The sequence below is a fragment of the Eumetopias jubatus genome, unplaced genomic scaffold, assembly GCF_037043125.1.
Source record: "Eumetopias jubatus isolate StellerSeaLion01/CBP00866 unplaced genomic scaffold, mEumJub1_p1.0 scaffold_8, whole genome shotgun sequence".
In the NCBI taxonomy this organism is placed as follows: domain Eukaryota; kingdom Metazoa; phylum Chordata; class Mammalia; order Carnivora; family Otariidae; genus Eumetopias; species Eumetopias jubatus.
In genome coordinates, this window is record NW_028274814.1 from 139,396,492 (window position 1) to 139,409,997 (window position 13,506).

At 53.2% G+C, this 13,506-nt stretch overlaps 1 protein-coding gene across 1 annotated transcript in view; it reads left to right on the forward strand.

Moving 5' to 3' along the window:
- The window catches only part of TBC1D22A (TBC1 domain family member 22A), a 346,524-nt gene that overhangs the window by 121,499 nt on the left and 211,519 nt on the right, over positions 1-13,506 (forward strand). Inside the window, exon 8 of the mRNA XM_028115313.2 lies at positions 12,999-13,113. Within this exon, the coding sequence (XP_027971114.2) occupies positions 12,999-13,113 (115 nt within the window). The remainder of the gene's footprint in view (positions 1-12,998; positions 13,114-13,506) is intronic.

A 13,506-nucleotide genomic window follows, 5' to 3' on the forward strand; every position in this document is an offset into this window, starting at 1 on the left:
CACCTCCCTGTCTCCCAGCAGGTGACCATTCTCTTGAATTTTGGTTGACCATTCTCTTGCTTTGCTGTCTGGTTTTATCATGTGTTTATATGCATATATATGTTTTTACCCTTTTTAGTTTTTATTTTGTAATGGGATCATTCTAAATATATTTGTGGTTGCTCTTTATGTCACAGCATTTGGTTTTCAGGGTTACGCGTTGGTGCCTGTGGGTGGCGTTCATTTTTTGGTGCCGCATAGTTCTCCGCTGCTTGGTGTGTGTGTTGATCCCTCTGGTCTCATGCCGCTTGGGCATTCTGGCCATTTTCACTCCTGTGTGTTTTTTCAGGACGTCACTGTGCACGTTCCTGTGTGAGCCCAGTGTGCGCGTAGAGAGTGCCCCTGGGGTGTGTATGGGGAGGGGTCCTGGGGGCTGGCGCAGGTGTGCACAGGTGACACTGGGTGGAGGTCTTGGGGAGAGTGCCCAGCGCTGTCCCTCTTGGGATTGTCAGGCTGAGCCCCCTGCCCTGGCTGTGGACATGAAGTGGTGGCCCGCTGGGCTTTTAACTTTCACTTCCTTAAGTGCATATGAAGTCAAGTATTTTTTCATAGGTTTCTTGGCCATTTGTATTTCTTCTGTTGTGAAATGCTTTTGTTCCATATTTCTGTTGTGGTGTTTGTTACTTTGTTCTGTTGATTTAAAGGAGTTGCCAATCTGTTGAGGATGCTAATTCTGTTTTGGATGCATATGGATACATGCATCTCCCTTCCGGTAGTGGGTTGTTCTTCACCCTGATGGTGAGTAGACATTCAATTTACTGTGGCCAGTTCCCCGGTCTTCACCTTTATGATTATGCCTTTTTGCATCTGTTTTTATTTTTTAAAGATTTATTTATTTGAGTGAGAGAGAGAGAGTGCACACGCACGCGTTCGAGGGGAGGAACAGAGGGAGAGGGAGAGAGAAACTCAAGCAAACTCTGTGCTGAGTATGGGTCCTGACACAGGGCTTGATCTCACAACCCTGAGATCATGACCTGAGCCTAAACTGGAATGCAGACACTTAACCGACTGTGCCACCCAGGTGCCCCGCCTTTTTGCATCTTAAGACATTCTTTTTAACCTCATGGTTTCAAAGAAGTTTGAATCTCTCTTCCAAGAGTTTTGAAGTTTTGCCCTTTAGATTTAGGGCCGTAATCTGTTTGCAATGGACTTTATGTGCGTGGAGTTTGACGTGGCGGTCTGATTTCTGAACACGTTCCCCACGTGGATAAGCAGTTGTGCCCCCACCCACGGATCGGCTGGGTCTTAAATCAGGATTCCATATGTATGTGGGATCCGTGTGGTCTGTCATCCATTCTGCTGGTCTGTCTGTCCGTTTGTCCCTGTGCTGGCTTCCTCTTGCTTCAGTGGTCTTGCCGTCCTGCAGGCCGGGCTGCCCGTGCCTCGTTCTGGGCCATTCGTGAAAATGTAAAATCAGCTCATTAGTTTCATGAAAATCCTAGAAATCACATCGAATCTGCCCATCAGTTGGAGAGAATTCACATTTTGTTTTTGCATTTCTTTAGTTCTCTGGATCTTTTATTCTTGTTTTTTATTTTTTAAATATTTTGTTTATTTATTTGCCAGAGAGAGAGACACAGCGAGAGAGGGAACACAAGCAGGGGGAGTGGGAGACGGAGAAGCAGGCTTCCCGCCGAGCAGGGAGCCCGACGCGGGGCTCGATCCCAGGACCCGGGATCACGACCTGAGTTGAGGCAGACGCTTAATGACTGAGCCGCCCAGGCGCCCCGGATCTTTTATTTTTAAACAATGTTTTCTCTCTTGTCTTCTTTGGATACTCTCTAGAAAGGCAGTTGACTTTTGTCAGTGAATCTTCTATCTGGCACATTTTACTAACCTCTTTCATCAATTCTCATGTTTTGTGTGTGGATGTGGTTGAGGTTTTAGAGAAGGTAATCGTATTACTTGTGAATAGTGGCAGTTTCTTTTTTTTTTCTATTTTGATACTTTTTTAAAAATTTGTTTTGTTTTGCTGGCTAAGACTTCTACCACAACACTGAATACAGTGGGGGAAGCAGGCATCCTGGTGTCATTCCTGATCATAACGGGAGGCCTGTTCACATTACACTGACTTAGGATAGTTACTCTAAGCGTTACAGTTGCTGTTTGTCATGTGAGGGGTGGTGCCTTGCTCAGGGTGTTGAAGTCATAAATGGTTGTTGAGGTTTATCAAGTCCTTTCCGCCTGTCATCTGATATGAGAATACATTTTTGCCCCCTTATTCTCTTAACGTGGTGGATTTTATTTGTAGACTTCCTGGTATTGAGGGACTGTATCTTCTGGAAGTAAATCTGGTTGTTGGGGGTAGATTGTTCCAGGGCCTGGCAGGAGCAGGTCAGTGGCCATCTTGTGAGCCACACTGCCAGAAGGGAAGCCTGGTCGCTCCTGAATTTGAAAAATGCTTCTTTCTGACCAGCCCCTGTTTCTTCACAACGCTTTGACGTGTAGCAGTGTTTGTCGTGTTGAATCTTTGGCCTGGTAATAGTGACACTGTGATGTTTTGTTTGAAAGTGTTTTGAGTGTAGTGAGACATCTGTGCCTTTGCTAACCTATTAAACACTTGTCTTGAGCACAGAACGTGGGGCGTAAATTGTCATGTTTGAAGGAGGTGAGTGTCAGGTTGTTCACACACCACACTCGGCCTCGTTCTTGCTTTAAGAGAGCTCTACGTTATTAATTAGCATTGTGACAAATCATCAGTGGCCGTCTTGGTGTGTCCGGCGTGTATTTTATGTGATAGGTGGCTACCTTTTGGTGCACATGTTAGATCTGTTATGGGCTCTTACTTGGTGTCATTCATCAGGTGTTAGAATTCATATGGGGCCGGTGTTCCTTGGATCAAGTTGCAAATGCTTGTGCTGTGGTAACTTCTTTCTGGGCCACGTTGCTTCTGGGTTTCCAGGGATGTGAGCCCCCAGTCCTCCCAGCAGAACTGTGGATGGTGTTGTCCCTTGCATAGAAATGATCTCCATGGTGCTTTGTGTGCTGTGTGTGGGTCGTGCATATGGTAGAGTGTTTTCAGATTTCTGAAATCAGATTTTTATAAGTCCTCATGAGCACAGCGGCCTTCTTGGGTTCAGTGTATTTCGTGTTTTAGATCACCGAGTGGTTCAGCAACCAGGGCACCCCGCGGTGCCGGCTGGGTCCTGCCCTGGGGACCCATGAGGGCATGGCATGTTTGCAGAGTGAAGACGGGGACCTCTCAAGCCCTCCCGGGAGCCTTCTGTGCAGGGATGTCCTTTGAGTTTTTTAGGAGAAACCTTTCTTGGTGTTCAGGCGTCTGAAGTCTGGCGAGCGAATGAGCTGGGAATGCCTGCCATGTTTGCATTTTTTTTCAGCCCCGGCAGTAACAGATAGTAGCAACTCTTTTATTACTGTTGTTGAGTGTAAGCTGGTTTGTAGAAAAGATACTTTGGGAAGAGTTTAAAGTTCGAACTACTTTTAATGAATTCCGACTCTTTAGACAAGCACATCAGGAATGTTAACAGAACTTTAATAGCTAATAAGACCCAATGTGTATTCATTGTTCGAGCCATTTCCCATCGTTCTGTGTTTTCACTAAACTTACCCTTACACGGGGGGCATCCTGCCTTTATTGTCCTTTGGCAGATGGTAGTGCTGCTTAACCTGACAGCACATTACTTCACCTTGAGTTAACGTGCTGTGCCTGCTCTCTCGCCCTGGCTCACCACGCCGCTCCCTCTAGCCGCCCCGTGTGAGCAGTCTTGCTTGCACCTGTCCTGCTGCAGCGGTCAGTGAAACACCTGGACCTCTGGCAGATGACGTGGTGGGGGCTGTGACCCCCTGAAGAAGTCTGAGTGGACTCCCAGGCCTGGGCGTGGTCTCTGTCCTCAGCACAGTGCTGTCGAAGGGTGGCCACAGACAGGCCTGCAGGAAGCGGAGGGGGTCCTGTCGCTTCGTCCGGAAAGCCTGTGTGTGTGTTGCCAGCCTTGTTCTGGCCGTGCGCAGAGCTGGAGAACAGCCCCGATCAGGGTGCTTTGGGGGGACACTTGAATTTGGAGGGTAACACTGAATTGCTGATGTCCCCTGTGTCACAGTTCTGGGGAGCCTCTGTTTCCTGACCTGGTCCTCAAGCAACCTTGTGGGAAGAACATCCTGACTCCCAGGCTGGCTGGCCCCGCCCCCCCCCCCCATGCGCCCCCTCCTTGTGCCCCACAGGCAGGCAGCACAGGCCTGGGGTGTCCTGGTGGTGCCTTTGTTGCAGGCAGCGGTGAAGGTGCTGGACAGTGGCTTCCCGCCGCAAGCTCAGCTGCCTTTGGCACGTGGCGGGCGGCTCAGCGGCACTGTCCTGTGGCCTCCTGGTGCTGGCCCTGGGGGCAAGGGCTGGGCAGGTGCAGGCACAGGGCCCCACGCCCCCCCAGGCCGCTTGCTGGGTCTCTCCTCCTGATTCCTGGCTTGGCCCCTCTGGCTTTGGACCCTTGATTTCGGTGACCCGCCGGCTCTGGCCTCTGTCACTTCCTGAGCCTGGCCCCAAGGGACCTCTGCGGAATTGGGCCTGGTCAGTGAGAGGTCTGGCAGTGGCCGGAGCTGTTCTCCTGGCGCCTTCCTTAGTAGGGCGCAGAGCCACTCGTCCTTGGGGTTGTACCATCAGTGTTGTGGGCTGACCTTGGTGAATGTCCTTCACAAGATTCCTCTCGGATTTCGTTTTTAGTTGAGACTGTCAGGGAGCAGCGGGCCCTGGGGGTGGAGAAGCCAGCAAGAGCGAATGCCTGCTCCCAGTTTGCCCCTCCGGCCCATCACTGGGTGTAAATTCAAGGGAACTTGTGCTAAACTCGTACCCCTTAAAGGGTCATGTTGTTGACTTTGAAAACACCTGCTTGGAAAAGGTGAGAGGAAAGCCCTGCTTGGTCGTGTCTCTTGGTGATGTCTGTTGTGAGCCTGAGCGCAGAAGCTTGGATGTCGCTCGGAGCGTGTACAAGAGCGGGCGTCAGATGCAGGTTAGAAGCCCCGCAGCACGCGTCCTGCCGTGTTGGGAACGGGGTCCCGTTTCCTCATGGCTTGCTCTCAGCGATGTCTCCTCTGTGGAGAGCTCATTACGATGGCAGTCAACTGGGAAAATATTTTCGGGGTAGCCCTCAGAGGTCCCATCCTGATGTGCTCGCGGTTACGCGTGTGGCAGGGGCGGGATCTAAGGTGGGGCGCACTGTCGCTCAGGTCTTCACAGACCTTGTTAGGAATGGGGCTGAGGGTTTGTGAGACAGGAGCTGTCGGAGGGAGGCTGTGGGGACCCTGGGGCCCCATGGGACCACCTCAGGTGGTTTGGGCAGGGAGTTCTGGACGGTGCTGAGTGACTTAGACTCAGACCTGTGCTAGTTGTGATTTCAAACAGAAGCAAAGTCAAGTCAGATGAAGTGATTTAAGGTAAAAGATACAGGATAAATTAGTTAGTGATGAGAAAAAAAAAAAACAAAGAGAAGGCAGCCCTCAGCCTACCAACGGCACGTGTAGTTTCTGCTTTGGGCCTAGTCCTGCCAGTCAGCTTTGCAGCCCGGCCCATGGTCGTCCCGGTGCAGCCGCGAGTGGACGGGTTAGATTTAGGTCTGGGCCGGGTGTCCTGCAGCAGCCCTGTCTCCCGGGGCCCCTGGGCCCCTGTCCTGTTCCAGCGCCTGGAAGGGAGCAGGGACAGGAGCTGGAAGGGGGTGGCCAGGGGCACGAGTGAACCTTGGGGCCCTCAGGAGGGGCTGTTGGGATGCTTGCTGCCCTACGGTTCTGCTGGCCCCCTCTGCCCGAGGCCCCTTTGCCTGGCCACCCTGCACATGACACCCTCCTCAGCGGGCAGGCAGCTCAGGACTTTGTTCTCCCCCATGTGCTGGGTTTATGAGCTCCCAGCGTCGGCAGGCATCCTCCCTACGTGGAAGTCTTTTCTACATTATTGCAATTAATGGAAAGTTTTTTCCTCCGGGGAGTCTAGACAAGGCTGAACTGTCTGTCACCTCGTCAAAGGTAGGCTTCCGCCTGCCCCCTCAGATAGATCGCTGCTGCTGCGTGTGCTGGGGGTGGCGCCTGGCTGTGCCACTGGGCCAAATCGGGCGCGTAGGCCTGGGGGTGCCTGCCAGGGAAGGTGTGCGGGCCTGGGGCCTGCAGATGCTTTGGTTGGGGGTGGGGCCCCCCGTGGCGTCCTGGTGTGTCCCCGGTGTGGCAGGACAGTCTGACAGGATGAAGAGAGGCCAGTTACTTACCTTCTCTTCCTCCTTTCCTGCCAAAGAAACATAAATCCTGGTGTTTTGTTTCTTATGTTCTAAATTAATGGCTGTTGTTAGAAATAGTATGCAAGGAGATGAGGGGCTCTGGGGGCAGCTCTGTAATGACAGGGAGAGCTGAGAGTGCTCACTCAAGACAGATGTCAGGGTAAAGGGCCTGTGAGCCCCAGAGTGACTAGCAGAAGTGGTTCAGCTGGTGTGGACGTTGGCGTGCACGCAGAACTGCGGAGGTGGCTGGGTGCCGCTGTCAGGAGTCGGGACAGGGCGGGGGGGGGGGCGTTCCCTGAGGAGGATGCTTGGACGCTTCTCCTGTGGAAAACGGAGCTGGTGCTGATGGGGTGGACGTGGGTGCTTTGCCTTGCGCTCACGTGGCGCACTCTCCCCATGCCCGGGCCTTGGCTTGTGGCTCGGAGATAGGAGAGTCTTCCGATGATGAACATGAACTCTCCGCATACAGGACCGGTTCATCATGCGAAGCGCGATGGCTCTGACTCAGCCCAGGGGCTTCCCGAGCCTTGCGTTGTCCCCCTGCCTCCTGGCTGCGTCCCCCTCTGTGCTCTGCTCCTCCTGCCTCCTGAAGAACTCCGTATCAGCCTTCACCGTGCTGTTTTCCTGTTGTCGCCTCCTCTTCTAGTCTCCCTGTGCCACGTGCTCTCCCACTGCCTCCCCGTTAGTGCAGCTGAGTCCCCCTGCCCTCCAGTCTGTTTTGCCTCTCCAACAAGTGGGGGGCCCCTGATGTCCCCACCGCCTGGCATCTGAGGAGCTGGGGCTGGAGCACCACTTGATGGAGAAACAGAACGGAACCACTGGTCTGGGTCCCAGGTGTTGTCTGAGATCTCGCCGGAACGGGAAGGTCCAGGTGCTCACCGACGGCGCAGACGCTGGAGAGAGCAGGCAAGAGGGGGCTCAACACGAAGGGGCTCCTTCACGCCTCCATTCAGCAAGGAGTTCCAGGGTTTTCCTCTCGGCCCGTTACGTGCCAGGCCTGAGGGCACGGAGTGAGCGGGATGCAGGAGGACCCTTCCTCAGGGGGCTCAACGTGGGAGTGGTTGGAGCTGCGGCCTCGGAAGCGGGGCTGCTGGCCCAGCTGGGGCGGTGCAGGAAGTTGGCTCTCAGGAGGCAGCCCTGGAACTCTGACCTAATGCTGCAGATCAGGGGTGCCGGGGCGTTGCAGGTGGAAAGAAGACGTGCAGGTGCCTTGAGGAGGGGACAGAAGTGACTGGTTTGGTGAGAGGAGACCCAGCGGAGGTGACAAGGTGGGGAAGGGAGTGGTAGGCCAGGCACCTTGGAGTCAGGGCCAGGAGTTTGCATTTACCCTCCGGCGACCACGATGTGACCTGATGTGTGTCGGGAGCTCTGCTGCCTCTCTGGGGGGTGTGCGGTCCGGGGTGTTAACAGGGGGACCAGACACGAGATGACGGCCACTAGCTGGTGGCAGCGGAGCCGAGAGCAGGGGTTGGAGCTGGCTGTTTTGGAGGCTGCTGTGGGGGTGAAGACGTGAGGGAGCCCCCGCTCTCTGTGGCCTCGAGGCTGGACCTCCGGGGTGATGACCCGCAGACATGTGTCTCTTTAGTGGCACAGCCAGGATTTGCATCCGTTGTCACAAACCTCCACGGCTGGCCGTGCTTTTTCGGCATTTTAGCCTGCCTTGTTAAAATGTCTTGTTAAAAGCCATTTTTGGCGCGCCTGGGTGGCTCGGTTAAGCGTCTGCTTCAGCTCAGGTCATGATCCCAGGGTCCTGGGATCGAGCCCCGCATCGGGCTCCCTGCTTAGCTTGGAGTCTGCCTCTCCCTCTGCCCCTCCCCCTGCTTGTGCTCACTCACTTGCTCTCTCTCTCAAATAAATAAATACAGTCTTTTAAAAAAAAAGAGCCATTTTTGTTTTTGTTTGAACTACTTGTCTCTTTGTTTACATGTTACTGGGATTAAAGCCTTAAGGGTATAATTTTCAGGTTATCAAGAGAGATAAGTAGAGTTAAGTATAAATAATTTGAACTACCTGATTGATAGCTTTTCTTTAATTAATGGGAAATCTGAATTCTGGAAATTTTCCCAAAGTAGTACAGACACAGGGCACTCTGCAGGCTGTGAGCGTGAGGGCCGGCCCGTGCTTCTGGAAGACTGCACGGGGCCCAGGTGAGGGGCAGTAAGGCGATTGCTAGGTTGTCGGCTCCCTTACAGACGGCTTTGCAAGCACATGAACAGTCTGTTTGGGACTGAGAAGGCTCAGCTGCCTCCTCCTACCTCCTTGCTCAGCCGTGTTTACCAGATGCGTTTGCCCCTGAGTGCTTTCCTCAGTTTCCCCAGGTAATATCCTGTGGAGCCTGGTCCATCTCAGGACAGCTTGCTCTGGACTCTGCATGAGGGAAGCTTTGGGACTGCGTCAGGAGCCCCGGCCAGCAGGTCTTCCCTGCTGCTTTCTCAGACCTTCTGTGGCCTCTGGGCCTAGGAATTGCGAGCAGGCCGCTCCAGTTGCCTGCACGGGTGCTGGCTGCACTGAGAACACTCATGTCCCCTCCACATTCCCTGCTGTGCGGAGCCGGCTCAGTCATCTGCACCAGCTTTTCTTCTGTTCCAGGGTTGCCAAGCGAAAACCTGCATTCCTGCTTGTGAGTGGCGTTAGGGTGTGTGTGTGTGTGTGTGTGTGTGTGTGTGTGTGTGTGTGTGTGTGTGTGTGTGTGTGAGAGAGAGGGAGAGAGAGAGAGAGAGAGAGATAGCCAAGTGCTCTGAAAGTCTGGGGCTTAGTGAAAGGGTTGGGAGGGGTCCATTGCTGACATGATCACTTCCCCAGGATAGATTGCAAAGCAGGAAAGGAGATTTCCCTGCCCTGAGCTCTGGCTTTTCCCAGTGCACACGCACACCTGCCCGCACACAGGTACCACACATCTGTGTGCACACGCACCTCACACCTGTGCACACATGCCACGTATCTGTGTACACGCATGTGTGCACACCAGGCCCCTTTGATGACCAGGTCCCTGCTAGGCCTTGGACAGGTGGAAACCAAGTTTAGATGTAGTTTGCTCACCAGGAGCTCACGGATGTTGCTGTTTCTTTCTTACCATATAGTTATAATTTTTTGGTGTTCTCTCCTTTTTGATTTACATATGAAAACAGCTCTTGTGTACTAATGCAGATCGGTGGTGGCATTTAGTTAAGCCTCACAAGACCACCTTTTAGTCAAGATACCAGCATGGACCTCTGGCTCTGCTGCTCTGGGTGAATTGCTTACCCTGTGGCTGCCTGAGCTTCTTATCTGTATGAGTTACCCATTCCTCTGTAACGACATCATCACAAACCTGGCACTTCAAACAACACACACTTATTCATATTTGTTGTCCCGCAGTTTCTGTGGGTCAGGAGTCTGAGCATGTCTTAGCTCAGGATCTCCCCAAGTGGCAAACAGGTGTGGTCTGGGCTGCAGACGCATCTGCGGCTTGACTGGGGAAGGACCCGCTTCCAGGCCCACGTGGTTGCTGGCAGGATTCGGTTGCTGGTAGGCTGTGGAGCTGTGGCCTGGGTTCCTTGCTGCTTCTCAGCTGCCCTCAGGTCCCGGGCACACGGCCCTTTCCTTATGCAGCTCACAGTGTGGGAGCCTGTGTCCTTGAAGGCAGCAGGGAGAGTGTCTCCCAGCAGGACGGTTGTTGTCCTGTATGACATAATCTTGCACATCCCATCCCCTGTGCGAAGCAGGGTGCAGGGCTGTTCACACTCAAGGGGAAGGGGCCACACAAGAGCTCATACACCAGGAGGTGGGGGGGGCACAGGGCCATTCGGGGGCTGTCTGCCACCTTGTCTGAAAGGGGCAGTAATCATACCTGCCTCCACGTTTAGAGGAGGATGAGCTAGTGAAGGTGGTTAGGACAGTAGCATTTAATCGATGTTGGCAAGTATTGCGTGATCACACTAGCGTCGTCATTACTGGGGTTAGGTTGCTTACTGATGCCCACGTACTGCATCGTGGCATTCAAGGCTATCCCCAGTGATTCCTTCCTGTTCTCAAGGCACCCCTGCATCTCTCCTTTGCTCTCAGTGGCCTCCGGGACGCAGTGTGTACCACCGTGGAGCCTTTCCATCCACGTGTTTGTGGGGCTGACGCTTCTTCTTTGTTCCCAGCCCTCCTCAGGCCTGGTTGTCGTGTGGCGACCACACAGGTCCTTGCTTCCTGCCCTAGGTCACTGGGAGGGTGCTGCAGACAGCACCCCCTGCACCATGTGGTTGTCTGTTCTGGTGCCTTGCTTGGGTGCCCCGCCCGGGAGTTTCTTTCAGAGTAGACTGAGCCCATCTCTGGGTGCTCCGCTGCCATGTCTTGAGGGTAGCCCTCAAGGGGCTGTATAGGGGCCATGCGAAGAATGGCCGAAGGTGTGGCCTGATCCCATCCCTGGGTGCTCTTGGAGTCATCGAGCGTTGCCCTGTGCAGGGGCTGAAGGCCGTGCTGGGAATCGAAGGAGCCACCCTGCGGTGGGAGGCACGGGCCAGAGTGGGTACTTTTCACCTCGCTGGGCCCCATCGTCTCACCTGTGGGTCTCCGGCTGGGGGCCTGCCCGAGCTGATGGTGGGGGTGCACCTGCGCTCTTCAGGCTCCGCTGTTCCTGGCCACGTCATGGCTGAGTGTGCATGCACGGGAGTTCCCCATCCTCTGGGTTGTCTTTGCTAGAACTTTCCAGTGTGGGGTAGAAACCTGCCTGTGAGCTGTACACATACTTCAGGGTCTTATTCGTGAGGAGCTGCTTAGCTGACATCCACGGCTCTGCACTGCTCTGCGGCGAACTATCCCAAGTGTGTCCTGCCGGGCACTGCGGCGAACTATCCCAAGTGTGTCCTGCTGGGCACTGCTCCTGCTCGTCCTAGTGCAGCCCGGCCCTGCCCGCTCTCTGCCCCCGGTGCAGTCTCTGTGCTGACTGTGCCCTCACTTGCTCAGCCTGTCCCTGCCCTGGCCACGGCGAGGAAACGGTTGGAATACTGTCCCGGGCTTTCCTTGTGTCCAGGTGGCCGGGCCGGGCCATGACTGCTGCGTGGCTGCTCGGGGGCGGGGGGGTGGTGGGTAGGGTCTGCGAGAGGGGTCCTCTCCTGCATGGACTCCGCGTCCCTGTCTACCACTGTGTCACTGCACTGGCGGGTCGAGTGCGCTTCCAGCGTCACCAGGGTGAGAGCCCAAAATGGCGGCACAGTGTCAGCCACATTGCGTTTGCACAAGAGAAATGGCAAATGATGCCACGTGTTGAGTGGTTTTGGTCTTTTGCTTTTGTTTGAATATTCTTGCTAGTTCTCGCTAGAAAGCTGTTGTAAAATGAGACACAGGTATGAACGTATGTGCACGAATGCACGACTCATTCAGCAGCAGGTACTTAGCAGCTGCCCTGTTGGGACAGGCTCTGTGCCCAGGTGCCCCGGCTTACGTGCTGGTTACTTTATTTGTTGGGAGCAAGCATAGTTGATGGTGTACGAGGGTGGGCACCAGGCTGGGAGCCTGGATTCTAGGGCTGGTGGTGCCCCTTGTTGCCCGTGGGCCCTGGGTTAAGAGACTTGCCCATCTAGGCCCCAGTGCTCCTGCTGTAGAGCTGAGTTGGTGTTGATTTGGGGATGCGGACCACAAGCTTGGTGATATTTGGGAGTGAGGGCAGTGCAGAAAGGGGTTGACCTCCTTGGGTACCAGCACAGTTAGCCCTGCAGGCTCAACCTGTTTGGAAATGAGGCAGTTCACGGGCTGTTTGGGCGTTTGCTCGTTTAGCCTGCCCCGTGTGCTTTCTTAGCATGAGGCCTGGGTCAGCAGCAAGGGTCTTGTAAGGGGAGAGAGGAGGCTAAGCTACTCCTGTGTCCATGGCCTGGGTGATGGAACGGCTGGTGGGAATGTATGTAATGGGAAGATGCTGGAGCAGGTGCTCTTGGGTGATGATAACAGACTGGCGGCTGACAGAGGTGGGGGTGGTTGTGGGTGCAGTGGGCGGGGGGGTCAGCGTAAAGTAAGTCAGGGGATGTAATGGACAGTGTGCTGTTTAATAATACCGTGTTGCATGTCTCAAAGTTGCTAAGAGATCTTCAAAGTCCTCATCACGAGAGAAGAAATTTGTAACTATGTATGGTGACGGGTGTTAATTAGACTTACGTATATCACAAAAGATCATTTTGTAATATATACCAATACTGAGTCACTATTCATATATTGTACATCTGAAACTAATATAATGTCATATGTCACTTCTGCCTCATTTAAAACAATCTGTTTACCATACGAGGGAAATTCAGAGCATCTTTCCATGTACCCCCTCCCCCCACCATGCTTCCTTCCTTCTCTCCGTTCACCCATCCATCCTTGGGTGCACCTGCCCACCCACCTGCCCGGTCCTCTGCTCTCCGGTGCCTCCACATGGAGGGAGCACTCACCCAGAGGCCAGGTGCTGCTGTACCGCCTGACCACGTCCTGGGCAGCCATGTGCAGTCTCTGCCCGTGGGGCTTGGGGGGGCGGTGTCTCCTATGGGAGCCAGCTCGTGTGGCAGGGCTGAGCTCGGGGCTCGGTGAGACACTGAAATTGCTTTTAAGTCAGTAAGAAATTAAGATAATGGGAATTTTATGAAAAAATTAAGTAGCAATTAATACTTTGTTTACATTTTTACTTTTAATATTAGAGACAGTGAAAAATGTTGATCGTATATATGTATTTTGAGGGAAAGAATGCATACATTTTAAAGTTTCTGATGTGTTTATTTTTGCTTCACCACCTGTTCAATTTTCTTGCAGATTTTTGAAAGGATATTGTTTATATGGGCGATACGTCACCCTGCCAGTGGATATGTTCAGGGGATTAATGACCTTGTCACTCCTTTCTTTGTAGTCTTCATGTGCGAACACATAGGTAAGACCATATCGTGATTTTTTTTCCCTGCAGACATTAAACGTGAACTTTGGTGGCCTTGCCGAGTTACTATGCATCATTGCACCAATGTTGAGATGTGCCATTAAGTTAAATGTTGTAATGACAACTAAAAATAGTATAGTTTTCTCATTGATGCCAGCTTTAAGAAAAGTCTGTAAACCCACGTGTTTAACTATTGAAGAAGACATTAAGATGCAGTGTTTATTCTTACTGTCTTCTTTTTAATCACCCACAGGGAGCGTGGTTTTGTTCTGATGGCTGGCTTTCACGGGGTGGATTTGAATGGATTGGGTCAAGGTGGTAGCCCGTTAGTGGAATGTTCTGCTGACAAGCTAAAGCCTGAGCCCTGTTTGATTGCATTCTGCAGCGTGT